We start from the raw sequence: 25,703 nt of genomic DNA, 5'->3' as shown, positions 1-25,703 counted from the left end.
GCCAGAATTAAAAATCATTTAGGGAGGTAGTTTTGTTATTTTACTTAAATTTTACAATTGGTGTTCTTCTGCCTTCTTACCAGAGGAAGAATCAGATGGTGTAAATTCAAGAGCCATGCATGTTTTGGTGAGTCTGGATTTCAACCCTACAGCTGCTGCTGTGGCATCAAACAGATGTCATGTCAGCCAGCAACTTCAAAGGGGATTCCCTAGGCATGAGCATGTGGGAAACTCAAAACTGATCCTATTTCCCCTGGGGAAGCTTGTTCCTTCTGTTGCTCACTTGTGTTCCCCATTAGGCTCTGTTCTCTCACAGCAAAAGCTGTGCACACCGTGGGCACAGCCTGGCTTGGATCAGGTTTAGAGACTTGTGGAAAGATTTTCTGTGGGTGGATTTCTCTGTTTTGAGTTGTTTGTTTTGGGTTTTTTTTTTTTTGTTGTTGTTGTTTGTTTTTGACTTGTTATTTTCATTGGTGCAGGGATACCAAAGCTCCCTAAAATCCATGGCCATGTTAGTAAAACATTTTTTAGACTGGATCTCAGAAGTCAGTGATCTCTGTAGGAATTGGGAAGTGCTGTAGTGCTTGATGCTATTTTCCCTGCATTTCCTACTTTCCTAAGCACCTTTTTTTTTCTCCAGAGCTAGACAAGGGACAAACAAAATGCAGATTGTTGATATAGCTGAGGAGAGAAGCTGTAGAGATGTATGCTGGGTTTGTGGAATGAATAGCTGTCACTAAGACATGGCTGCAGTAATGCAGTAATTGTAATGAAGCACTAAGTGCAGTTCAGAAGTGTGGTCTCCCTTTGCCCAGGAAAATATACTCAGCTCTGTTATTTGGTTTTTTTCTCTGTAAAGTCTTGAAGCAAACAGACAGCACTCTACATACAAACTGTAAAATGTTGTGTAAAGCTCATATACACACACATTGCATAAAAACTAAAATATGAAACAAATATTTCAATTATTTTGGATAGCAAGAATGAAAACAATTTTTAAAATTTATTTAATTTCCCTGCCATCCTGTCCCTCCCTGGTGCTTCTATGTACCCTGAACTGATAGTTACCTACTGTTTGACTGGTATTTGAGCTGGTGGTTTAAAAGTAAAAGCTTTCCATGTCTTGGGAGATTTCCTGGCCAGTCTATTCATAATGTCTTTAACTTTCCTAATTAATGAGATTTTTGACCAGGTAGTACTCTTACACTCCTTTAAAATCTGTATACATAAAAAAAGCTTCAAAGTGTCTTTCCCCCAGATGAAGCTGCTTAAACAAAATGACTTAACAGTGTTGCAGTGCTGATTGTTAATTTGGGAATGTTCACTGAAAAGCACGTTGTTTTTCTTGTGTAGGAGACTAGTTCCCTGTGAGTATTTTATAATTTCCTATTTTCTCACTTGTGGCTCCCACAGGATATATGCATGGCAAAGACAAGCTAGAAATCCTAAACTTACAAGGCATCCCACTGGCAGCTGGTTCAGACCTAATAATAACAAAGTAAAAAATGCACCTTGTTTCACATGAAGTATTGCAAACGCATTAAGTTATTTAAGCAGTTATGTTTGCAAATTCTTTAATAAAATCTAACCCAATTTCAATTAGGGAGATCTAAAATGCTCTCTTGTCTGTTTACAGCATAAATGTTTTATAGGTTTACATATCACAACCATTTTCTTGGTGAGATCCTATATTCTATCATTTCATGTTGTTTTAAGAATAATTAGGACCATAATAAAAAACATTATATACAAAATTCTCCCATGATTACCCACCAGCCTGCATCAAATCCCCTTGATAAGAGGACTGAGGAATTTCTTGTCATATTATACTTTGTGCAGTCCAGGAAAGGGGGTGTATCACATTATAACTACTACCAGGTTCCTTATTGGATCTGCTGTTGCTCTGGGATAAAAATTCAGTGAAGCTGGAGAAATTTGAGACTGGAGAGGCACTCCAGTGTTGGCATTTCAAACCCCTGTGTTGCAAGTTGAGCATAGTTTTGCTGCATGTCCCTGGTAGATGAAGTTAAACACCTACCCCCACTCACACCTACATCTATTGAGGCAAAGAAGGGTTTGTTCAAGCGGAGCAGTTGCTTCTAGAAACAGAATTGTAATTTTAAAGCAAAAGATGAAAAGCATTGAATATGCTTTTTATTGGTAGTTATTTTCTAAAGTAAATGAAAGTCTTGAATGGCCTTAGCATTGCGTGATACATAATAATTCATATTAGCTATTAATTAACTTTTGCAATGGATGTCCTATGAATTTGGTGAAATGGCTGCTTTATGTTTTGCAGTTCTCAGTGAGTCTATTGAGCAAAATATTTTTTTTCATTGTTGCTAAAGCTTTTTACTGCTACTAAAAATCTAGAGAACATTGACTGTTTTATGTAATCACTTCATTTTTATAGTTTGCAAAATACTGTCAGACTTAAACTGAGGTTGGTGAAGGAAGGCAGGGTTAACACAGGATTTCAGCAAGGGCATCTGTAAATAACCATACAGAAACCGGGGCACAAACCATAAAAGATCATCTCTGGCCTGTTGTCTGCTACCCTTGTCAAAACTGTGAATAACAAGGCACTGAGCCTGAGTGCCAACCACTGGCTAACTTGGCACTGCCCACACTTGCACACAACTCTGGAGACAGCAAAGTAAGTCAAGGAAAACAGGTCTCTGATAAGAGTGCAAATCCAAAGAAGTAGCCACATATATCTCCCCATTCCTACAATCGGCACTATCATGATGATCAGCTGAGCTCCAATATTCACAGAATCCACAAAATAAAGTAGAATTACAGGAATATAATGCAGCAATCGATTGCTCATCCCATATCTTTTTCTGCAATGTAGCATAGACGTCCAAGCAAAAATAACTTATCCAGCTATAGAAGCATTACTACTTGGAAGATTATTATTCTTTAGCTAAAATGATAGATTGTCAGGAAAATTTCCCAGTGAATGGAAATAGCCTGCTTAGGCACCCTTTGATCTGAGCTGGTGCTTATCTCCATGTTGGCTGATGACACTTTCAAGATATGTGTTTTGCCTGGGTGGTGACTCCTAGGGTGCAATGGTAAATGACAAGATTTTGGCATGGTTATTTCTCATAAAAACCCTCCAAAAAATAATTTCATAAGGAACTTTGGCTTCTAATTTTATCCTGAAAACATCAGAATTGCATCTGAAAACAGTTGATAATCTGTCACAAACCCCTTGCTTTGACATGTGTTTTGTTAATTGAACTTGTGAGGATGTGCAATTCCAAGGTGTCTGTTTAAGGAAGCAGTGTGGCTCACCTGGTTCACATAATCACAGCTAAGCTAAACTCTCATCTTTTTTCTGTGCAGCATTGCCATTTCTATTAAAACCTAATCCATTATTCATAACTGCTTCTAATTTTGGCCTAACTTTGAACTGGAGATAATTGGAATGTCTGCAATTGTCTCATATGTTCACACATCAAGAGCATCAGTTCAGAAGTTAGCATTGTTCTTGTGGTCTATGTATGTGTGTGCTTTAAAGAGTGAGGAAATATTGTTTGGTTAGTGATGTTGGGATAGTCCACTTTCTTCTTTCAAAAATAAATGATAATCATGTCCAATGCTGCAGATCTGAGTATTAGCACAAAACTTGTTAGAGGCAACAGAACTCATCTGAGTGACCCCAAGAAAAGGTTGATATTTAGTGTTACTTAATCCCTCCTTTCCCTTTGGTGCTGCTTGTGATCACAAGTCCCTGTTTTCATTACTGAGCAAAATGATCTTATCTTTTTATCATTACTATTTTTCCTTCCTCTATATTGTATTGATATACTTGGTTAAAAGTCTGTTTCTGCATATATTTTGTGTTTTCAATGCAGATAAAAATTACCTCACCAAGAGCAAAAATTTAAAGATTTTGCTAAATTATTTTTTTTTAAAACTCTGGATATGCTATCTCTGTAAAAGTGATTACTAATGGTCTAGTAGGACCTAGGAGCTCAAGCACAGCACTCCAAATGTTACAGCACTGAAGCTGCATCCCAGGTTGATGCACACAGGAAGTACTTGGATTTATCTTGAAGTTGCCCATTCAGCTTCCTGCCAAGATCTCTGCTCAGTTTAGAAGATAAGCAAAGATTTTACAGACCAGAAGTGGCTGATATCTCTTCATTGGCAAGAGATTAAAAATAGCAAAATACAGCTTGATCAGTGAGTTTTTGTCTTTTTCTCCAGATGAAAAAATAAAAATTGTTAGAAACAGCTAGTGGTCAATGCAGTCCTCAAATCTGACCTTGGTAATCTGCTCCCTTTTCTGATTGCTTTGAGGAGCATTCCTGTACAGCTATGGCAAATGTCCCAGCAGAATTTTTCATATCCTTTCAGTGATAATTTGTGCTCAGTTTTCAGCTGCAAAGGACTAAAAGAACATTTCAAGCCCACACAAAGTCTGACGAGAGCTCGTGACTGTCTGCAATTTGGAACAGCAGGCTGCATGTTCCCTGTTGCAGCAGGGAAGATGTCAGGATTAGGTTTTTTTAGGTTTTTTTTTTTTTTTTTTTTTTTTTAGTATTATTAAAATACAGCTGATATCTACCAGAAAAAAGAAATTGAAAACCATCATTATTTTTTTTTTTTTTTAGTTCCAGGCTAGCGGAATAAATAATTTTGTAAGATTATGAGAAAATAAGAGGGTAAGGGTTGATTGAATATGCAGTTTACTTCTTAAAATGTTGGTGAATAATGAGAAAAATCAGCTCAGGAAAGGCATCACTCACCTTGTAAGCTTTTAACCCTTCCCCAAAGGCCTGTCCTGCAAATCCCTTCAAGTCCCATGTTCTGCTACCAGAATTTTTTGCTACCCATCTTTTCCTTCCCCTCCTCCAGCCATCTTCTTGCCCCTTCCCCCCAGTTCCTATTAAAAGGAAAGCTTCTGAGAGCTCATAAGTAACAGACTCATGCTTTCAATCAAAGCAGGGAGCTGAATAGCCTTGCACTCAGAGCCAGTTCAGCAGAGCTGGAGTCAGGGCCCCTTCATTAATGAGAAAGGAATCTGTGCACCTTCTGAAATCTTCCAGCACTCCCCCAAGCTGCCTGAGCCACACTTGTGTTTCTCAAAAACTTCCCCACTGAGACCACAGTCCCATTTCTCTCATCCTCTCCTCCAGCTCTTGAAAACTAAATATGCAAAGGTAATTTCCCTGCTCTTGCTGGGTCCGTGATCTTTCTTTGCTCATTAGGAGATGCCATTTCAAATTAATTTCTTTCCCTGCACCCTAAATCCTTGGTTTCAGTGAAAAATATAGTTGGGCTTAGAATTTTGTGCAAGAAAAAATAACATTTGCATCAGGCTTGCAGTGCAGGTCCAAACACTGGTTTTGATTCTCAGGCTCAGTGGTTTCCACTGGCAGTTTTTTTCACTCAAACATCTTGTTTCAGTTCACACCAGCTGAGTTTTGTCTTGAGTTTATAGCAGTTACAACAAACCCTGGAAATTCAAATGCAGAGCTCAACTGAAACAGCTGCTGTCCTTTCTTCTGGTCCAAACTACATTACCACCTAAAATGGTAAAAAAGGATGCTAAAATCATCCTTACCTCCTGAAAATTACCTCAGGTTTGGTAAAAACCTCATACACCTAGCATGGTACCTGCTTGGTTTGGGAATGTTTTATTAGCTTATGTATTAGGTAATTTTTAAAGTAATTCTATATCATAAATATGAGTATGCACCACATCAGGAATTATGTAATTTCATTTCACATATTTTCAGAAATAGGGAAGCATTCTTTGTCATGATTTAATGCTTGGTTTTTTGCTGTGTCTGTATCTATGCTGTTTGTAATGTGAAAGGAATAGTTACTGTCAATGAGGGAATAAAGGGGAATGAAGCAGTGAGGAAAGCCACCATACATGATTTCTGGGAGAGGCACAGAGCAAGTATCCATTTGTTGTTCTGTGGATGGTCTTAATACTTTGGTCTGGGGAAAAATGTGTTGGTAGCACCCCTGCTATGATCACACAGTGACTTTTCTTGTTACAGGTGTGGGGAGAGATGCACTGTATGTAGGAAGGTGAATTGAAAAGGAATGTGGGAGTTGATAAGAAATGATTGTTTTATAGATGCAGTGTCACTGAGCATTGGTTTAGGTTTTAATAGCGCCTTTGACATGAGGTAGTTTCAGTTCTCATTCTTATTTGGAAACAGTTGTGCTCAAACTTCAGACCGAATAGCCAAATTCAGACTTCTTTTGGTCTTTAGATCCATTCCACATCAAGAGTTGTAATTTCTATTAATGCATAACTGATAGTGAACATGTTTCTGTTAATCTTCTTGGTGGAGCCATGTGGTATGACTTTTTCTACTAAGAAAGAGAAAACAGTTTTGATTGTTGAGTTCTGTTTGTTATTTTATGTTGATGTTACACACAGCTCGAGGATAGAGTGACTGACTGAATCTGAAAAGCTGAGCAAAAAGTACATAGAATTCCTGAATAAAGAAGAGCTATCTCGTCAAAACAAGCCCTGTGCCATAAAGATTTCCATGGCAGAGGAGGATGAGGAAAGAATGCACAACTGGAATACTGTCCATGGGATGTTAACTGCTGTGGGTGCTGATTGCTTGCTAATTTAAACAGGTACTGTGAGTGCTCAGAACCAGGGCATCAAATGCTGGCAGTAGCTTTCTCTGCCTGACAATCATGTAAAAGAACAATTTTTGATTGGAATTAGAGATGTAGCGCTAAGATTATGGGCAAAACCAACTAAGTTTCCCTCTGCTCCCCTTCCACTTGGTTGTTGGGGTTTTTCATACCTTAAGTAACTTCACTGACAATTGACAGTAATTGGGTCAGAACCCAGGGCTCAGGGTAGCAGCAGTGCTGTAGCAGTGAGTTGAGCTGCTCGTGCATCCAAGGGCCATGACTGCAGCAAGTGGCTGTGAAATGTGCCAAGCAGTGTCAGCTTGTTGTGACTGAGCCACTGGCACATGAGCAGGCAGCAGCTGATCCTGGTGCCAGCAGTCAATGTCCCCAAGGGTCTGTGCTTGTGCCCGTGCCTGATCTTCCAGCTGGGGGGCAGTGCCTGCTGCAGGCTCCTCCTGAGCAGCAGTAGAGGGGCAGAGAGTACTTCTGCTCCCCAGGCTTGGTTTCATACCAGGAGGCTTTGTCTCCACCATCTCGAGGCAGAGCAGGGTGCTGCTGCCTGCTGGGCTGTGCCATGCTGGGCTGTGCCCTCGGAGGGCTCTGTGACCCAGCCCCAGGGTGGCCTGGGCAGCCCAGCCTCCCTGCCCAGCCCCACAGCCCAGAGCTGCCCAGATGGCCCTGCCACCTCAGTCCTGCCTGCTACTCTCTGCCCTTTGCAAAATGAAGAAATCAAAGTTTAAAGTATAAGACTCCTCCTCTCTCATTGCATGGTACCAGTACTGCTTTGGAATGTAGCCAGTATTGCCTTGTGCTTGAAAGAGGCCACTCTGGGCTGTCTCTGCCAGCAGATGTGTCCCAAGGGATTGGTGTGTGTCCCTGTGCTCCAGGAGTGCCATGGTGCCCTTCAGCCAGGCACAGAGGGGCCTGGCTGCAGTCCCTGAGCTCTCTGTTGCCTGTGGGGAGCCTGGGGAAGGCAGATGTGGATCAGCTGTCCTGGGCCATGCACTGGGTGAATTGGGGGCTGTAAGGACAGCCTGGCTGGCCCACACCTTTCTCTCTAGTTTCTTCCTTGCCAGGTGCCATCTGAACATTTGACTTCCACTCTGCAGCATTGCTTGGCCTCACCCCTCTGGAAGCACAGGGATTGTTTGAGTCCCCCTGGTGCCATGACCTGCCTTTTTCAGGATTTACCCAGTTAGGATCACTAGGAAGAACAAAACTCCTAGGCACAGCTGAAGCTCCTTGCAGTGATTAAAACTTGTGCATTGCAGTAACAGCAAATGGCATGAGAAATTTCAAGGGCTGCTTGATCATGAACTGTTCCCTGCAGATGTGCCCAGAAGAAGTTTATTTAAAACTTGTGCTCCAATTTCAGTTTTCTGAGAGGAGCATTCAGGCTCTATTAAATTCTGCCAAATAGAAAATAAATTAAGTTTTAGTGTCATCTGTCTTCTGTATTCTTATGATTTTAGAATTGACTAAAAACTTCTTTACTGTTACAGGGCCTGCTCTGAATTTTTCAGGTAGGCAAAGAGTGTGATCCTTTGAATTATTTAAAGCTGTGCTAGAGCAGTTACCTGTTTACTTTTCTATTGCTACTAAATTTCAGAAAAGGTTATGAGGGGTAAAAAGGATCTTTGTTTATTCATATAAAACATCTTTGCAAGTCCTTGCTGCACGGGAAGGACCATCCTTAAACCAATTTAAAATTTGGGGCTGTAAGCCCAGAGCCTTCTGTTTTGTCACTGCTGAGGTTAAGGAGTCAAGGGTCATGGCATTAATCAGTGACTGTGGTGCAGAACAGAGCTGCTAACCCCGTGGTGAAATTTGAGCTTGCTGCCATGGGAACAGAGTGGGGAAGGCAGCGTTTGGGGAGAGCCAGCCTGACCCTGCCAGGGGCAGAGCTGGGTAAGGGCACCTCTGCCTGGAGCACTGCTCTGGTGCTGATTGCATCTGTGTGTGGGCATGCTGCACGGCATCTCAATTGATGGATTTCCCTCTCTCCTTTAACAAGTCTGCTGGAGTCTGTGCCCTAAAAATTAACGTCAGTCAGCACATACCTGATTATTGGTCTGAGTGGTGAGAAAGTACCAGAGAGTAAGGGCAAACTCCACAGCTCCTGAAGTTTCTGAGATGTTATCTTAATCCAGTGGTGACTGATGCCCTAAATTCTTCTTTACTCAGTTCATAAGTTTTTATTAGCACAAACAACCCTTAAAGAAAGGAGCTGTTAGCAATCTGTAGAGCTTTTACAGCACAGTTCTGAGTCACAATACTGGAAGGTGCAGAGCAGAGGTAATATCTGTCAATTTTTTATTATTAATTACAGGACAGGACTGTTTCATGCACATTCTCCCTTTCTTTCATGCAGTCAGACAGCCTGACTTCTTCCTATTTATTGTTTAATTTTTGATCAAAACGGGAAGATGCTGGTTTTGTTAAGAAATCTATCTAAATTAACAGGTTGTTATTTCTTTCTTTAGAATAAACAAATCAAATTTCATGGTGTCATTCAAGGCAGAGAATCTTTTCTCCTGGGTACCACCAGTCTACAGGGAAAGTTATTGCACTTTAATATAATTCCTGAAACATTAATCACAGGGACTATAGTTTTGCAAGAGGTGAAGCTTTAGTTGTTTACAGTCTGTTAAGCTATTTATTTACTGTGTGTTCTCACTCCTCCCTTAAGACCTTCAGAAATGAAAAATACAAGGGCATACCAGTTCCTTTTCTCATTTAAGTATGCAAACATGGTTTTCAGAGCTCTTTTTCCTGTGGCAAAAGCAAGGTCAGAAGATAACATAAAACAATGTATCTAGATTCTGGTTACAATTTGAAAGCATTCACTACTGTTGTCTGGTTTTAGTCCTCAAATATGCATGGATGCCCCATGGCACAAGGCAGAGAAAGCTGGCAGTTGCTTTAATTTGTCCCCATTCCCTGCCCATGGACCTGGGCTCCCTGCAGAGGGAACTTGGGTCTGGTCACAGCCCACCCCAGCTTAGTGTGTTCCCTGCAGCTTGGCTGGCCTAGCTTGCCCATCTACTCCAGGTAGGGCAGCATTATTCTTCTCATTTCAAGTGTTTATCAGTGAAGGCCAGTGCTAGATGCTGTCCAGCTCTGTGTTTGCAGACACCAGCAGGTGAAATAAAGCTGCCCTCAGTGTGGCAGAGCTATTCTAGTCTACTTTCAAACATCCAGTTTGGCCAAAGGGGTTGCATGGATGACTGAGATTTACAGTACCAGTTCTGGGATTCGGTTACTCTGTCTTGTAAGGAAGGCTATTATTGAATAATAAAAAAAGCAATATGCATTTCTCTTATTGGTTGGGGGCAAAAGCAGTAATGGGCTGGCTATTGCTGATGATAAACATGTACAGTCCCTGAAAACAAATTAAATTTTTATCCAACTATTTCTAGATGGTATTTTCCTAACTTCTTGCCTTTTGGTGAATAAATTGTATTGCTTTTGTGGATTATATTTATTTCAAAATCTGTTTCTCATTAAAACATAAAATTAAAACATATCAGAAAAATCAGACTTATTTTCAGTCTTCTATTTTTACTGTCACTTTCCCAAACTATTTCCTTCCTCAAGGGATTTAAATATATTAACTTCTAAATACATTGATAGGCAGTTTCCCTCCTTCTGTTTCTTTTCTTTTTAAGGGATTTATTTTTTCTCAGTGCCTGTAAGGCTGGAGCCCTGGAGATTTGAAGCTTCTTTCATCCTCTAAAATGTCAGCAGTTTCAAAGAAGTGAGTTCCTGTACACTTCTTCTGAAATGCTCTGAAATACTTTTCAAACTTGGCTTGGGAGCTCTTTCTCTGCAGGTGAGAGGCAATCTGGGTAGGAGACACATTTATACCTTAGCCTCTGGATGAAGCAATCACCAGGGAGAGGAAAGCACCCTGGCACAAGCCAGCTGGGCACAGTCCAAATGACTGACAAAAATTTTTCATCTTCACCCTCTTCCCTCTGAAGTTTGCACAGTATCAAACTCCTACAGCTGAGAGCCAGCTTTAGGTGTCTTGGCTTTCTGTTCCTCTGGTGGGAAGGCACATTAGAAACCATCAAACAAAACCAGCGGTGTCAAGTCCATTTCTGCCAGCCTATGATCTGCACAGAGCAAGAACTCTCAGCCTTCAGCTCAGGTTTCTTCTTTCTGGGTTGCAAAGTACCAGGTGGCAGAGCTGGAGAGGGGCTTAGGCTTGTGTGCAGGAGTGCAGTGCATCTCGTGGTTAGAGCAGAAGGTGATGGGGAGTGAAGGCAAGTGGGGAATGGAAATAAAATCCTCTTCCTGGTAATCAAAGCCACTTCCAGTGGTAGTGAAGAGGCCAGCAATTGATGGGGCAGGAGAGGAATGTAATTACTGCTGCCAAAGGCACCTGGGCCACACATTGGGTTAGCATGGAGAAGGGATCAAGGCAGGGCACGTGGACCTGCTGGGGCAGCAGCAGGAGGGCTGGGGCAGCTGGGAAAGTAGTGCATGTAAGGAGGCAATGCAGAAAAGAGGGTGAAGAATTAGGAACACAGAAGTGGGACAAGGTCTATTGGGCACTGAAGCTATTTAAAACTTCTGCAAAGTTGTTTTCCTCACACACGTGTACTGTGTATTACTTTGAGGAAGGAAAGGTTCTTCCCATGTTAATATGAATGAAAGATTTCAGTGCAAATGTCCTCTTAGCTTTGTGTCATATATATTGTGGGCAAAAATAAATGGCTGTGGGGTTTTGTAAAAAAAATAAGTGTGTACAACAAAAATATCTGTTTAATTTATTTTTATTTTAATTCTATATTATGGTGTTGAGGAATGGTTACTCTTTCCTTTTGGTTTGTGCTCAGGGTTTCATTATTTTAGAATGTGTGAAGAGTACAGCTGTTGTATCACTTGGTTAATGGTTTAAGCAAGGGCAAAAGTGTAACATTATTAGAAGATATTGTTTGATAATGCAGCAAGGGATCTTCTGAACATTTTTATTTGGGTGATGAACTGTACCCTTCCAAAGAAAAACCCTTCTAGTTCTGGCTAAAACCTCCTCTGACAATTTTTAGCCCTGAAAGGATAAAAAAATTGATCCACTATTCCTGGACAATCCTCAGAATATTGCTTTTTTTATATCCTCAAGTTTTTTTTATGTAATAGCTATTATTAAAAAAAAAACCATATTTTTTTTACGTAATAGCTGTTATTACATCTTAATTAAAATCTGCACAGTAATAACCTACAGGTAAGATTTTGCAGAGCATGAAGATATATTGTGTGAATTTATTGGGGCTTGGAGTAATATTTATGGGTATAGATAGATGAATCTCATTCAATTTAAATATCCTAGAGTGTATTTAAAGCAAGTTTATTTAAATAAATCCATAATCAAGTACTATTCTTTCTCTGCACATCCTTAATTTTTGAAGTCTTTTTCAATGCAATTTTAATTGCTTGTCAAATCTTTCAGTAATATACAAAAAATTTCTATTATAAAAGTACCTGGAAATATATTAAGAGAAATTCTGCTCCTTTTTTTTTCTGAGTGAAAAAAAGAATGACTAGTTCAAGAACAGGATGAGAGAGTTTCTAGGACTTAAAGGATTCTTAGAAGTTGTGAAAAGGATAATAGCAGCAGCCTAGAATGTGTATTTTCATATGTATGTTTAAGAGATAACATTTTATATAGAAGAAAGTCTTAGATGTCTTTTTCTTTTCCCTCTTGTTATGTTTTTTTCTACTCCCATGGAAATAAAACAAGCATCTAGATACAGTGTCCTGGCATGCTCAACTGGAACGAAATACACAGTTCTTGTTCTGCTTCATTTTGCTTGATCCTTCAAAGCATGCAACAATCAAATTTGGAAGCTCTTGTTTTGTGAGACCCTGAGGTTTCCAGGTTACACAGTGTGTGATTTTCTGCCATGGGTGTTACTGAGTGAGACAGATGTGCTCCAGCTTCCCCACTGCCAATAGGAATGTTTATTTTACCTATGGGATACTAATTGCTGAGCTGTCCTGTTTCCCAAAGCCGTGTGAAGATAAGGAGAAGGAGAGAATGCGTAGAAGAAAGGCAAATTCAAACCATAGCTTTGGTGCTGTCAGAGGGAGTGGGTGTTAGATGTGGGAGGTAAAGGTGTAGGTAAGAGGAGTGACATTTACTGAACTTATTGCTCAGGCTCCTTGTGGTTCAGCTGTGCCTACTGATGGTATTTGTAAAGCAGCCCACATGTGAGAGAGGAAAAACTGACCTAGCATTGAAAAAAAGGTTAAAAAAAAAAAGAAATCTCCAACTTTTATTCTGTATAAATCTAAAAATATTTTTGGCAGTTGAGACTAGTTCTTTTTTCCTTTGGAACTATCAAATCTGTCACATAGAAAGCCTAGACCAACACAGAGCATGTATTATATTAGAAGCATTTAATGCCAGTAAGTAAAGCCCGTTGCAAACATAAGAGCAGGTGTAGGGGTCTTTAGCTATTAACTACTATGATTATGTGGATGCCATATGGCTCAGCTGTGCTGTTCTCTGAACTGAATCTTCAGCTGTCCTGCATGAGTGAGACACTTAAACTAAACATGGCATGGGAGACAATTGATACAAGGTTTGCTGCACAGACAGCAAGCCAACCTGCTCTTTATTTACTCTTTAAAATTTTGATAGGGAAAATTAGCTAGGCAGCACTTTGACCATGTTGTCATTTACTCCAGGGAAAGAAATGAAAATATTTGGTGGGTTATTTTCATGCCATTAAGCTCCTGAAGGCTGACTACTGTGAAGGAGATAATGTAATACATAGTTGTCAAGTTTGGGATTAATGTATTAGGATGCATAGTTAGTAAAAATCAGCACTTGTCACATCTGGGGGAGTCCCATGAGCTATAACCATCTTGAACATCTCTATTGTTCCAGTCGTTTTCAATTTTGTTTCCCACTCTGCAGAATTTCCCAGGAGATGTGATGGGTCAGTAGCAGGCCAAAGATGGGCTTCAGACCTAATCTAATCAATATTGTGACAAAGGTAATGAAAGAAACGATGTCACCTTGGAATCCCAGCAGGTTTTATCAGCTTTGCCCCTAATGGGATGTGACAGCGAGGCTGATCTGTGTCTCCTTAGGACAGGACAGAAGTTGTGCAAGGGCTGCTGCAGGGGTGCCTGTGTGACAAAGGGCAACCCAAGTCCATGGCAATTGCAGCTAAAGGTTGAGACTAGGGGTCCTTACAAGTTAAAGCATTAAATAACTGTTTTAATCACCTTCACTTGCAAGTGAATCATTCAGGCATTTATTATATTTTCAGTTCCTCTAATGTGTTATCTGCGTTAAAAACCAGTAACTTGTTCTGTTTCAATGGGAATGCTCTGAAGCTGGTTCCACAAATTAGAAAGCAGTAGCCACTGTCTTTATATGTAGTCCAAGCAAAGCACTTTCACTCCAGTTCTTTGTAATGTTTTTAAATTTTATTTTTAACTGCTCCTTTTTGCAGTCACATACAATAGGATCATTTGTCTCCCAGTATGTGACTTTAGCATGAGGCTAAAATCAATGATTACTTTTTTTCCTGGGATTTCCTCCCTTAGCACTTCCTTACACCCTAAGTGTAGTGCTACCTTGGTGGACTTCACTAATGCATTCTGGTGCACAATCTCAAATTTTAGTGTCCTTCTAGTTTTGGAACAGCAGCTTTGCTAAAATTGTTTTTATAACTTAATTTTCTGTGATCAGGGTTGTACATAGTACCAAAACTGACAAGTTTCCACCCTTAATTCTTATGATTCCTCTTTCTCTGCCCGGCTAGGTTCAACTACTCCTCTCATCTGTTGCCTTTATAGGGTCTCTGTTCTTAAGTGTTGGCCCCATACTGTGATGCTCTTTCTAAAAAGTTATTCTTGAGGCATTTACTTGCTTTGTCTCTTTAACTTTAACTTTCCCCCTCAAGATGAATGGCAATTACTGTCAAAATGTTCTCATGCATAGAAATCCTGTGACATGTAGATCTCTTGCATATCTGGAAAGCTGCAGAGATATTACCAAAGTAGCTATCAGTGTTGGACAAAAGTTCTTGAATATTATTTCATCTCATTGGGGAATTAACCTTTAAAGTTTCCTGTGAAAAGTTACCAAATTATTCTCTACACATATAATTTTTTAAATATGAAAACATATGTTTTATCCTTTAATGTAAGACCAAGGTGTTTCTCAATCTCATTTTCAATTATTAAAGTTTTCTATGTGAGGATTTCCCTAAATTGCCTTGATATGTAAATAGTGGAGCAAAGCTGCCTTACGCTTTTTACTAATCCTGCAATTACATTCTGTAGAGCCTTTTTACTTTCCTTAATATGAAACTAAACCCTCCTCTCACCTACTCCTTTACATAAGCAATGCACTAAGAATTGTGGACATGACAGCTAAATCTAGCTTTTAAATCCCAGGCACAGTAGCTGTGTGCTGTTGCTGCTCAGTGTTTCTTTCTAATAAGCTGTACACAGTGCAATATCTTATTAGTTAATTTGAAAATCGTTTCTCAAGGGATTGCATGACTTATGTGCATCAGGTCCCTACCAATCCACTTAAAGCTTAAATGCACCAGAGAAACTTAGCCCAGAATTGGATCTTATTTGTTGCAGCAGAAATCTTTACTTCCCTGTAAAGTACTATGAGAGTATTTTTGATGTAGCAGAAGTTAAAATGAAGACATCTCTGCAATTTTTTTGAAAATAAAACCTGTTTTTTTATCTTAGAGAAAATATTTTTTATCCTGTTGCATAAGGTAACAGAAGATCCATGTCGCAATGCAAATGTCCTGTTACTCTTGAAATTTCAGCATTGCTGCTTAACTTGGAAAAAGAGGGACTGAGAGACACCTTTGGGAAAAAGTACCCATCTTTGCTGCAAATGTGAAACTTGATTACTGATGTTCTAGAAAGCATCACTTGAGTTTGGGAGGGGTTGACTCCAAAAGACAAATTCAAACATCCCTGCAAGTAAACTTTGATTCTGTATTTATGATGCAGCGTTCTGCATCACTTTAAACTTCCCTAGGCAATACTAAAACCATCTCACCTGGGTAATATTCATTTAAATCTATGTTTCTGCCTCTTCCCTTACTCCCCTCCAGAGAAGAAAAAAGTTCACTTAGCACAGTAGCATGAAACATGAACCTCTTTTTCTATTTCTCAGCACCTCCATTGCATAAAGCTACCACCACGTAATCTTCCTCCTGGGTGGTATCAATTAGTTACAAGTGATCTAATCATGACCTAATGCCCAGAATGTCAATGAATTCATAGCCTGCATCGCAATTTTAGACTTGCAGCATGACATTCGGGCACTGTGTCCCGCATGGCTGTGCGCCCGTGGGTGGCTGAGCTCTGCCATACCCGGTTCGTACAGAGTTCCTGTCACTGCAGCTTTTCTGCAGCTGTCCGTGGCTCCAGTAGGGAATCCCAGCAGCAGAGGAGCCCGGGACAGAGGAGCCCGTAGCGCGGTGCAGACTCACCTGGCTCTGCAGGACCATCTTCTCTGCCAGGGGAGCCGCTCCCCGCTCGGGGCCGCCGCCGCAGCCGGGAGCCGCCGCTGGGGCTCGGCGTGCGGGCAGTGCGGGCTCCGGGCTCCCCGTCACCATTATAGCCGCAGAAAGCGAAAGTGCAGCGGGAGGGGCTGCCCCAGAGGAAATTCTGAGTCTCAGCCTCCGTTACGTGGGTGTCATGTGCTGGCACCGGCCGGGGACTTCCATCCCTGCCGCCCTCGAGCCCCAGCGAGAGCAGCGCAGCTCCGCGGCTCCCTCTGCCTTTGGGGCTATGGGAATTGGCAGGGCAGTCAAGAGCACTGTGCTGATGGTGTGAAGGAAAGCTAGCAGGTTCTGGGCATTCCTTACTGGCTGGTTTCTTATATCATTGTCGCTAAAATTACTAAAAAAATCCTGTTGTGGTGTAGTATGACATAATTTGTTGTTTTCTGGGGTTTCTCTTGGTTAGGGTTTTTTAGCAGTTTTGTTTTGGTTTTATTTTTAATATAAAATTCCTACAGTGCTACCTAGAAACTGTTTATAATGTATTCTAATGGAAATCTGACAGCTGGGAACTAACACTCTGGAATTAAACTTGTTGACTTTATTTTTTTTATATATAAATTTTTGTTTGACCATTCTTTGTACTTGATTTTTGCATAGTAATGTCCAATGCATACTAGAAATTCTTCAGAAGCTCACTTAAATCATACAGCAAGAATTGTAGATGTATTCTGTTTGGACACCTGAATCAGTAATAATAAGAAATGAGACATTCTCCCTGTTCCATATATGCCTACAGTGCAAAATCTTCCAAGCAGAGGCAAATCAGTAAATAGTGAAAGCAATATTCTGCGTTGGTAATTTAGTTTGTACTTACTGAAGACTTCATGTTAGTGGTGAAGTGGGTTTGGTTTTGTGTAAAAGTATAGAAATTTTAATAAGGATGTAGAAATAAGTAGATTGGGGAAACAGAACAGTCGGTAAAGAATGAGGAAGAAAGCAGAAGACAATGACATAACTTTATGGAAATGGAACTGACATTTATTTAGAGGAAATGTGAAAGAACAGTTTAGAATGAGAAGGTGAGAAGATAGGGATGTGATTATATGCTAGTAGGATGCTTTTGGAAGAGGTTGGTAGAATACACTTAATGTAGGCGTGCAGAGGATGAGGTTTCTGCAATGGACACTACTGATGGACAAAAATGGTTTGACTTTACCAAGTGATGTGTGTGTTTAGATGAGATCTCAGAAGTGGGTGACTGAGGGGCACAGAATGAGTCCCATAATCAGAGATTTGTCTGAAGCCACAGAAAGGAAGGATGGGAGGACAGGGGAGTGTGTTTTGGCAGCACATATCAACAATATGGAATTTTACAATGAACTGTTATTGCAGTGTGCTTGCCTGCATTTCCTAGTGCACAGTTTGGCTTAACATATTTCCAAGAGGCATTCTTCTGCTCTCTAATGTCTGAACTAAATTTTATTCAAGTCTAAGACTGCCCAATGTGATTTCTGAACAATACAAATCTCTAACTATAAATTATCCTACACTGGTGCTTTCAAATTCAAAAAAAAATCTTTTATGTAAGACTCATATAAAGTAAAATAATACTTACTTTGCATTTCTTTACAGCAGCTTTGCACAGTGGTTCTGCCATCCAGCCTTTCCCAGTGGGTGGAATTCCAGCTATTTCACTCTATGATTTTTGTCATGTGTCTTGCCTCCTTCCCCTTAAAATGAGGGGTGCAATGGATTACTATTAGAACACACTACTAATTTGCACTGAAAATGCATTGTAGCATCAGAATAAAATTTGACATACATATTTTCAGAGATGGGAGTATCATAAGAAGGAAATAGGAAAAATTATGGTATACAAAGAAAGGGAAAAGCCAGAATTTTAAATACTAGGTGCCAAGAGAAAGGCAATAGGAAGAGTTTGAAGGGTTAAACCACCCTAGCTAAATTCCACCAGCAATTTTTTAATAGTCACATTTTTTAATAGCAACAGAAATTTTTTAATAGTCATTAAGAAGTTATTTCTAGGAAAATACTAATATTTATCTTGATAAATTGACTAGTCATTAAACTGTTTCACAAAAACCTTGGAATTGAGAATTTTATTCCTTAGTGCAGTTATGATCATAGAAGAAGATGAGATCTTCTTTTCTTTCTTGAAAAGTACTATCACAGCATAAAGAAAAATGACAGCACAATCAAATCTCATCAGGATGATGGATACGTCCCTAACTATATATGTTTAAATGTGACACAAAAATAAAGCATATGGAGAAACTGGCAGCTATTCTGTTGACACATAGGGTAGAATGGATTGAAGAGAATCCAGGTTTGAGCTGTTCAAAGACACACTGTAAACACAGAGATTATTCACCACAGAACAACTTGAAAACCATCTTGTAGACTTTTAGTAGGAACTGCATTTTTTTTTCCTTTTTTTCTTTCTACAGGAAATTCGTTGTTGCTGCATTACTGAGCTTAACTTTATGTTGTGATGTAATACTGCTGATTTGGGAGCAGTTTGTCATTTCAAGGCTTTTGTTTTCTTTTTTTCTGAATATGAAATTAAACCAGAGCTGTGAGCATCCTGACTGGCACCAGCCACATGGGGCTGTTACAGCTGAAGCTCTTTAACTTTAGCCATGGCACTAACCTGAGCTGTTCTCTGAGCAGATACCTCTTTAGCACTGAGACCTCTACTTTTTATAAATCTGAATTACTTGCTGGAATTAGATATAGAGGAAACCTGACAGACAAGCAGAATAAGCACACAAAACTCACTTGCCTTGAAAATTAGACTAAAAAATGACACTTATTTGCCCAAAAACATAGTATGTGGTTGAATGTATAAATACTAATACACCAAGTAGGGTAGGTGTCAGTTATGAGCATGATTATGGCTTTATGGCCATAAGGAATTAAGGACTAATCTTCATATACTTGTACCTTCAAGCCTGAATTATCCAGAGCATTTTGATGTTATCGATAAATTTTGTTTTCAGTTAGTACTTGATCAAACTCTTAGCTTAAACCAACTTTTTAATAGCTTTTAGGGTCCCTGTACTCTTAATTGAACTTAGAGTTAATTTTAATTAAAAATAAAAGTTTTCAAAGCCAAATGTTGTTTTACTTTGAAAAATCTATTAGATTTTTACCATCAAAAGAGAAGGAAAGCAAGTAAGCAAGAAATACCAAAACTGCATTTTTGACTTGGAAGTATATTTTTCTGTTACTTTGATGAGATGCAAGATTTTCACGTGTTGATAGTATCATTGAAGAAATGCCTCTCCTCTTCCTACTGAAACAGAAGTGAAAATGTTGGGGTTTTTCTGGTTTTGTGTTTGTTTGTGGTTCTTTTGAAACCCTACGTGTGTTCCACATTCAGGAGAGCTTCTCCAACAGTTATGAGGATGAACATGGCTTCTCTATAAATATTAGGAAACCTTCTGTCAGGCCTTCCAAGCTCTGCTGCAGATGCCATCAGAACCTAAAGCAGCAGGAGCAGAGGGCTGTGATTAGTTTTGGCTTTTAGTAAACCTGGTTTACCAGGGGGCCACTATGTTTATGTAGCTTCTACATCAAGACTGGGTTTTTTCCTGTAAAGTAGAGCATGTGCTTTAAATGTTCTTTAAATGCCAAAAGCATTCAAAGGCAGAGTTTGTCTTGCCTTCCAACACTGGCAGGATGTGCTTTCAGTTCTGTTAGGCACAGGTTGGGATGCAGTCAGTGCTTACACTCTCTCCTCGTTCAGCTTCTTGCTATGTCACACTTGACTTTGGGGGGAGGCGGATGTGCCCATATAGGGTTAAAGTAGGCAGTGACTTCAAAACCCTGCAGACAGGCAGCTTCCCCTTTTTTGTAAGGAGAGCAGCTTCCTGCTAGCACTGACACTGCAGAGTGGAAACCCCCACCCCTCCCAGCGTAGTGGAACCCGCAGCAAGTGTGAAAACATAATGGTATGTTTAATTTTGGCAAAGTGGGAAACTACTGAAAGTGGGAGTAAAAAAGTTCTCATGGGGTCTTTTCATCATTCACCCAGTTACTTGTATACACTGATGTGGAGGGGAAGAAGAAAAAGCTGATAAAATCCCATAGAAACCACAGAATTTGAGGACATTTTTGCAAAACTTGGTATTAGAGGATATAACACTTAGGTCTCTTCTGCATATTCCTTGTTGAGATATTATGATAATACTAATGATGCCCCAAATTTGTTTTTTTCACTATTTGAAAGCTGTTTATTGGTGAGTTCAAGTGGTTTTGTTTTTTCCTAATGTAAAAACCCTTCTATGCTACAGGCTTTGAATTAGAGGCACTACACTTTCCTAGAAAGCTGTAAGAGTGCTGTTGAACAAAAGATGGGTTAGATTGTAATTCATATTTCTAATTCTGTGAACACTTGTTGTGAACACTTTTGTGGGCTTCTTTTGCCATTGGAAGTCACTGACTTTGGAAGGAGTCACTTGTTTTGCCTCAATTTTTCGTGCGTAAAGGTTGGTTCCAAATGTTTAGCAACAAATTCAATTTCTGAATGTTACTACTGCAGCTTAGTTTTGCTGTGCTTTTTCTCAAAGCTTTGGCAAGGCTGCTGCAACACATGAATATGGATTTAATTTATTTTTTTTTTTAATCTGAAGAGTGGCTGTGTTTTGACTTGCACTTCATTATAGTGCTAAAAGTTATCTTGGTGTCTCTTCTTGCTTGGCATTGGTTTGTTCCTATCATTTGTCAGTGCCATGGATTCTGACCTGGAACAGGGAACTCTTACAGGATTTTAATTACTTTTTACTGAAAGGGAGCAGGTGCTTGCCATGAGAAAGTAAGTACCAGGTGGCATGGTCTGATACAAGATGGGCAGTAATCTGCCCTTGGAAAGGTGGTTATTAATACTATTACTCTAGAAGGGGATTTGCAAGGGTTGTGAGAATTAAGCATTATTTCATGTTGAAAATTTATTTTTAATATATGCTTGGAATGATTAAAACAAAAGTGAAAAAGAATAGCTGTGGCTTTTGAATACATGGGAATTTTAATTTTTTTTTATTTACAATCATTTAGCAAGTAGTGAAAAATTTTGAGGAAATAGTTCTTGGATGAATAAAACTGACTTCCCTTTCAGTTTTATTTTAAGTAGGAAAGAGGAAGCACTCTAGAAAAATACCCAGAATATAATTTCATGATGTCTGATTTGTGGCTTTCTGAAGATTATCTTTGATTGCTCAATGCAACTTGTTTAAGAGAGTGCTGATGAGAAAGAAAAACTGCTTGAAATAATCCTTCCTATCTGTAAAAAAAAAAGACTTTTTTTTTTCTGACAATGACATTAGAATGGAAGCCAGATTTGATTATGTTTGTCAATTAAACTTTGAAAATATGACAAATGTGAAAACATGTCAGGAAAACATGTAGATTATGATGGATACAATCTTATTTTTTTCCTTTAAAATTGAGATAAATTTCCCTTAGGCTCTCCCTGGTACTATGACCATAGGTTAATGTCAAGCAGAGGAAGTGAACATTGGAAACAGCTCACAGGTGTGTGAGAGCACATCTTCCCCTTCCCTGTGCTGCAGGTGCCCCTGGCTGTGCTGCTCTGGGTCCTGCAGGTCCACGGTGTCAGAGGCACTCGCTGAGTTATGGAAGTGGTGCTGAGCATTAGCCCAGGGCTTCACACCACAGAGTGGGGCTTGGGTCGTAGAGCTAATGGCAGCATTTGGACCCTTTAGACATGGACAAAACATACTGGGCTAAACTCACTTCCATGGTTAATTTCTATGCATGTAAAGATGGATGGTGCTTTTTTGGATGGTGCTCTGGAAAGCGACCCTGGGATGTTGTGTTTTAACCTCAGGCTTTATCTATAGCTGGTTTCATGCAGAAAGCTGCTATTAGACTTCAAACACTTGTTCCTCCCTGTGACACCTGTGCAATTATGGATTCAATTTTTTAAAAGCATGGAAAGATACAGAGAAAACTAAAATGTTTTCTTCCACAGTGGTTTCCCAGTGACCTCTTTTCTTTTGTTGTTAAGCAGGGACTATGGATTAAGTGATTTCCACTGCTTTTTCTGCAATTTCTTGTTCTTGTCATACTGATCTAGATGATATTAAATGTCTCTATTACATTATACTTTTTAATGCTTCTTAGCAGTACTGCAAGAAAAATAAAGAAGCAGATTTAATGCTTCTCAGAAGTACTACATATAAAATAAAGATGCAGACCTTAGACCACATGATCCTATCTCTGCTAGGACTCATCAGGCAAGAGCCAAGCATGGCCATTTGTGGAAACCTTGCAGGGTGGCAGTAAAGGCTTTGGTCACCTGATTTTTGCCCATGTTGGCAGGGCTGCAAAGACTACAATCCCCTGTTCTTCGGGTGTAACAGATCATGGCACAATATTGGTCCTTTACAAAGAAATGCAATGTTTTGCTGCCTATAATAATTGTGGGACAGTATGGCATGTGTGAACTCTTGACAGTTTGGCTGTACTTTGTTACAATAAATCTGATTAAAATCTGTTCATCTTGGGAGTGTCTGAAGACACAATCTGGGACCAAGTCCATTTGCTGGTTCTGCTGCAGATTCCTTTGGGAGATGTATTTTACCTCCCTTGTGCCTGGTTCGATATGTGGTTGTACTGGCTTTGGTTCTTCTCATTTTTCTCAAGTATGGAAATGGAAGATGGAAAATTTGTCTATTTCTTAATCATCTCCATCCACGACCAATCACTTCCAACGATGAGTGCTTTTGTTTCAGTATTAGAAACTGGAAATTGGCAACTATTTGGCAGGGCTATCCAATGTCTTACTGTTTCATTGTGTAGAACTCTTGGTGATGCTGAATAACAAGCTCAAATTACTTGCACCAAGTCTGCTTCTTTTTTTGTTGTTGTTATTTTGTTGAAAAGTGTTTCAATTTGCAAGTTAGAAGGAGAACTTCTGACTGTACAACTGCTGTACACTTTTCAGGAAGCAGGCTATTTATTGGGGTTTTCCTTGGTTAAGCAGATTACTTGGCATGAGCTCAACGTTTGCAAGTTTTAAGCCGAGTTTTCCTTGGCCTATCTCCATTCCTGGGCCCTTTATCCACTCTTAGTCATCCTTTTTAACACAAATACGTGTGGTCACATCACAAAGGAACATTAATTTCTTCCAAAAAAATTGTCATTTGGTGAATCACTTGGTATTTGCATTAATGATGAACCGTTATTTGTCTCTTAATAAAAACTGAAAAATTGCATATCAAGGAGAAGAGTCGGTAGTTTTATCATGTTTTGGGGGCTGTGTTTTGCTTTATTTGTATTCAGCTGATTCTCTATAGCTTCACTGTTCAGTAAAAGTTCAGTGTATGAGTTGGTGCTTCAGCTGCTCCCTGTGGCCACAGCCTTGTCTTTTCTGGTGTCCCAGAATAGAATGAGGATCCTCCCAAGAGCATGATGCCTCAGGCTGCCACCTCATGTGACCAAAGCAGAAGCTGTGGAAAAAGCAACTGTCCCTAATTCTGAGAGGAAATACCCACCAACTCAAGAAAAAATCCAGGCTGGAAAGCACCAGAAATTTCCCACATCAATTTCCAGCATTTTTGTTGTTTACAGACAACTCAGAACTCTTTCATCTCAAAATGGTTTATACAGTCACTGTATGAAAATTGTTATAAAAGGTGTCTGAAAGTGATAGTGTGGAAGAATGTGGACAGGTTTGAGAAGCAGGCCTTATTCCAAGAAAAAAGACAATATCAAAGAGAGTGCCAGAATACTTCTGGGAAGAAGAGGTGCTGGTGTTGCAGCCAGGATGTGTTTCATTGGTTTGAAGTGAAAAGGAAGTGAAGAAAAACTTGAATTTTGCACACATTATGAAGCCATAAAAAGCAGGACATACATTAAGAGTTTGAAATCCTCTGCTAAAAAAATAATGCTTTTATGGTAATGTAGGCCACAAAATAGGAGTGGGCTCTTGAGGATCTGGGCTGAGGGCCAGCAGGCAGTGACCTCTGCTTCTAGCCTGAATCACCATGTTGCTGTCTCAGTGACATGTTGTTTTCCTGGTAGATATAGAGGGAAGATTGACTTGAAAGAATATATAAAGGTTGCTGTGACAAATGAGACTGGGGAAAGCACTGTGCCATTGGTGGTTGCCATTCTGCACACCCTAAAGAAAACCTCAGCTCAGGCAGTGGATTCTTACCTTGTGGCTATGTGCCATGCACAGGAGAGAGCACCATTCTCATAAATCAGCATGAGGTGGCATCAGAAAAAGCAAGGAGTGTAGCATCAAAATACTAAAGGGCTGATTTTTTTGGGATATCCTTCCTTTATTGAGAATTTGTTTGAGTATATTCTATGTGTGTATACTTTGGCATTTCTTTGTCATGTAATTTAGGTAGAAGCATTCCCTGCCTCTTACAGTTTGTTCCTGGAAAAAGTTTTCTTTGCTGTCTCCTTCTTTGGGTTGTTTTAATCTCCCACACTGCATTGTGGTGCTTTTATATATTTATTTATTTCAAACCATAAGTATATTAGGCTGTGCTCTATCATTTTGGTAGCAAAACATTACAAAAAGCAAAAAACTAGAGGGAATCAGAAATTCTGTGTTCCACCATCTTACATCCCAGATCAGGCTGGATAAAAGAGTGGGATAAGGACTGGAAGCTAATGCTGTGCTGATCATAGTCTGCAGCTTATGAGAACTGTCTCACATGCTGTGGCCTCATTGATAATGTGTTGCTGATTCAAGGTTTTGAAAAGTTACCAATTCCTAGTCATTCTTTTGTTTTAATCTATGGCTTGCTTTTAAATTAGTTTCATGAAAGATTTTTTTTCCTATCTTGTCTGCAGTGTAATGGATGCTGTTACAAACCACTGTAAACATTTTAGGGATTTTATTGACAAATTGAGTAAAATAATTTAGAAAAGTGATCTAAGGAAAAACCAAAAGCAACAGTAACCTTTCCTTCAAGTAACTCTGCATCTCTCTACCCTCCTTTTCTCATAACCAGTGAGACAGGATAGATTGATTTGGTGCTGAGATTTCCTCACAACAGAAATGCTTCATTCCAGTTTACAGTTTGAAAAACTGCCAGTGTATATATTTCTGTTTCTTAGAAAAAGTCATTAGCACTGCACCCTTGCTGTGATGAGAAAAACATGACCACAAAAGACACCTTTGGTAATTCCAGAAATGAGACAGTCATCATCACAAAGAGACACAGGAATAAAATAAAAGAAAAATCACTATTAAGTGCTGAAAATTATTAAGACCAGTGCTTCCAAGTTCCTCCTCTGTTTTAGCAATTATTTTATGCATCTGTCACTAGCACCTACTTGTAGTTCTTTGCATTTAGCTTTTCCCACTATGCAAGGTGGTATCTTCTTAGGTTTTTTGGATGCTTGGTGGGATTGTTTTTTAATTTGATTTTGGGGTGGATTTTTTTGCCTTTTTCTTTTCTTTTTGGACATTTTTTCCCCGTTTCTGGTTACATGGGAGGTGCAATTCAAGCATGATGAGCACATGGGTACCCAGGGATGGTTTTCCCAAGAGCAGCAACACAAGGAAAAGGC

At 39.6% G+C, this 25,703-nt stretch overlaps 1 protein-coding gene across 2 annotated transcripts in view; it reads right to left on the bottom strand.

The window, feature by feature from the left end:
* Positions 1–25,703, bottom strand: part of RASGEF1A (RasGEF domain family member 1A) — a 144,763-nt gene that overhangs the window by 32,585 nt on the left and 86,475 nt on the right. The window contains exon 2 of one of the 2 annotated variants that reach the window (XM_071438760.1): positions 17,743–17,857. The exons of the other annotated variant lie outside the window; for it this stretch is intronic. Coding sequence (XP_071294861.1) covers positions 17,743–17,784 — 42 coding nt within the window. The 5' untranslated portion in view covers positions 17,785–17,857. The remainder of the gene's footprint in view (positions 1–17,742; positions 17,858–25,703) is intronic. 2 annotated transcript variants of the gene reach the window in all.

Source organism: Agelaius tricolor, unplaced genomic scaffold (genome assembly GCF_023055355.1).
Source record: "Agelaius tricolor isolate 1412-34295 unplaced genomic scaffold, bAgeTri1.0.p SCAF_13, whole genome shotgun sequence".
Taxonomy (NCBI): Eukaryota; Metazoa; Chordata; class Aves; order Passeriformes; family Icteridae; genus Agelaius; species Agelaius tricolor.
Note: the sequence above shows the minus strand (reverse complement) of the source record. Positions and strands in the feature narration are given on the sequence as shown.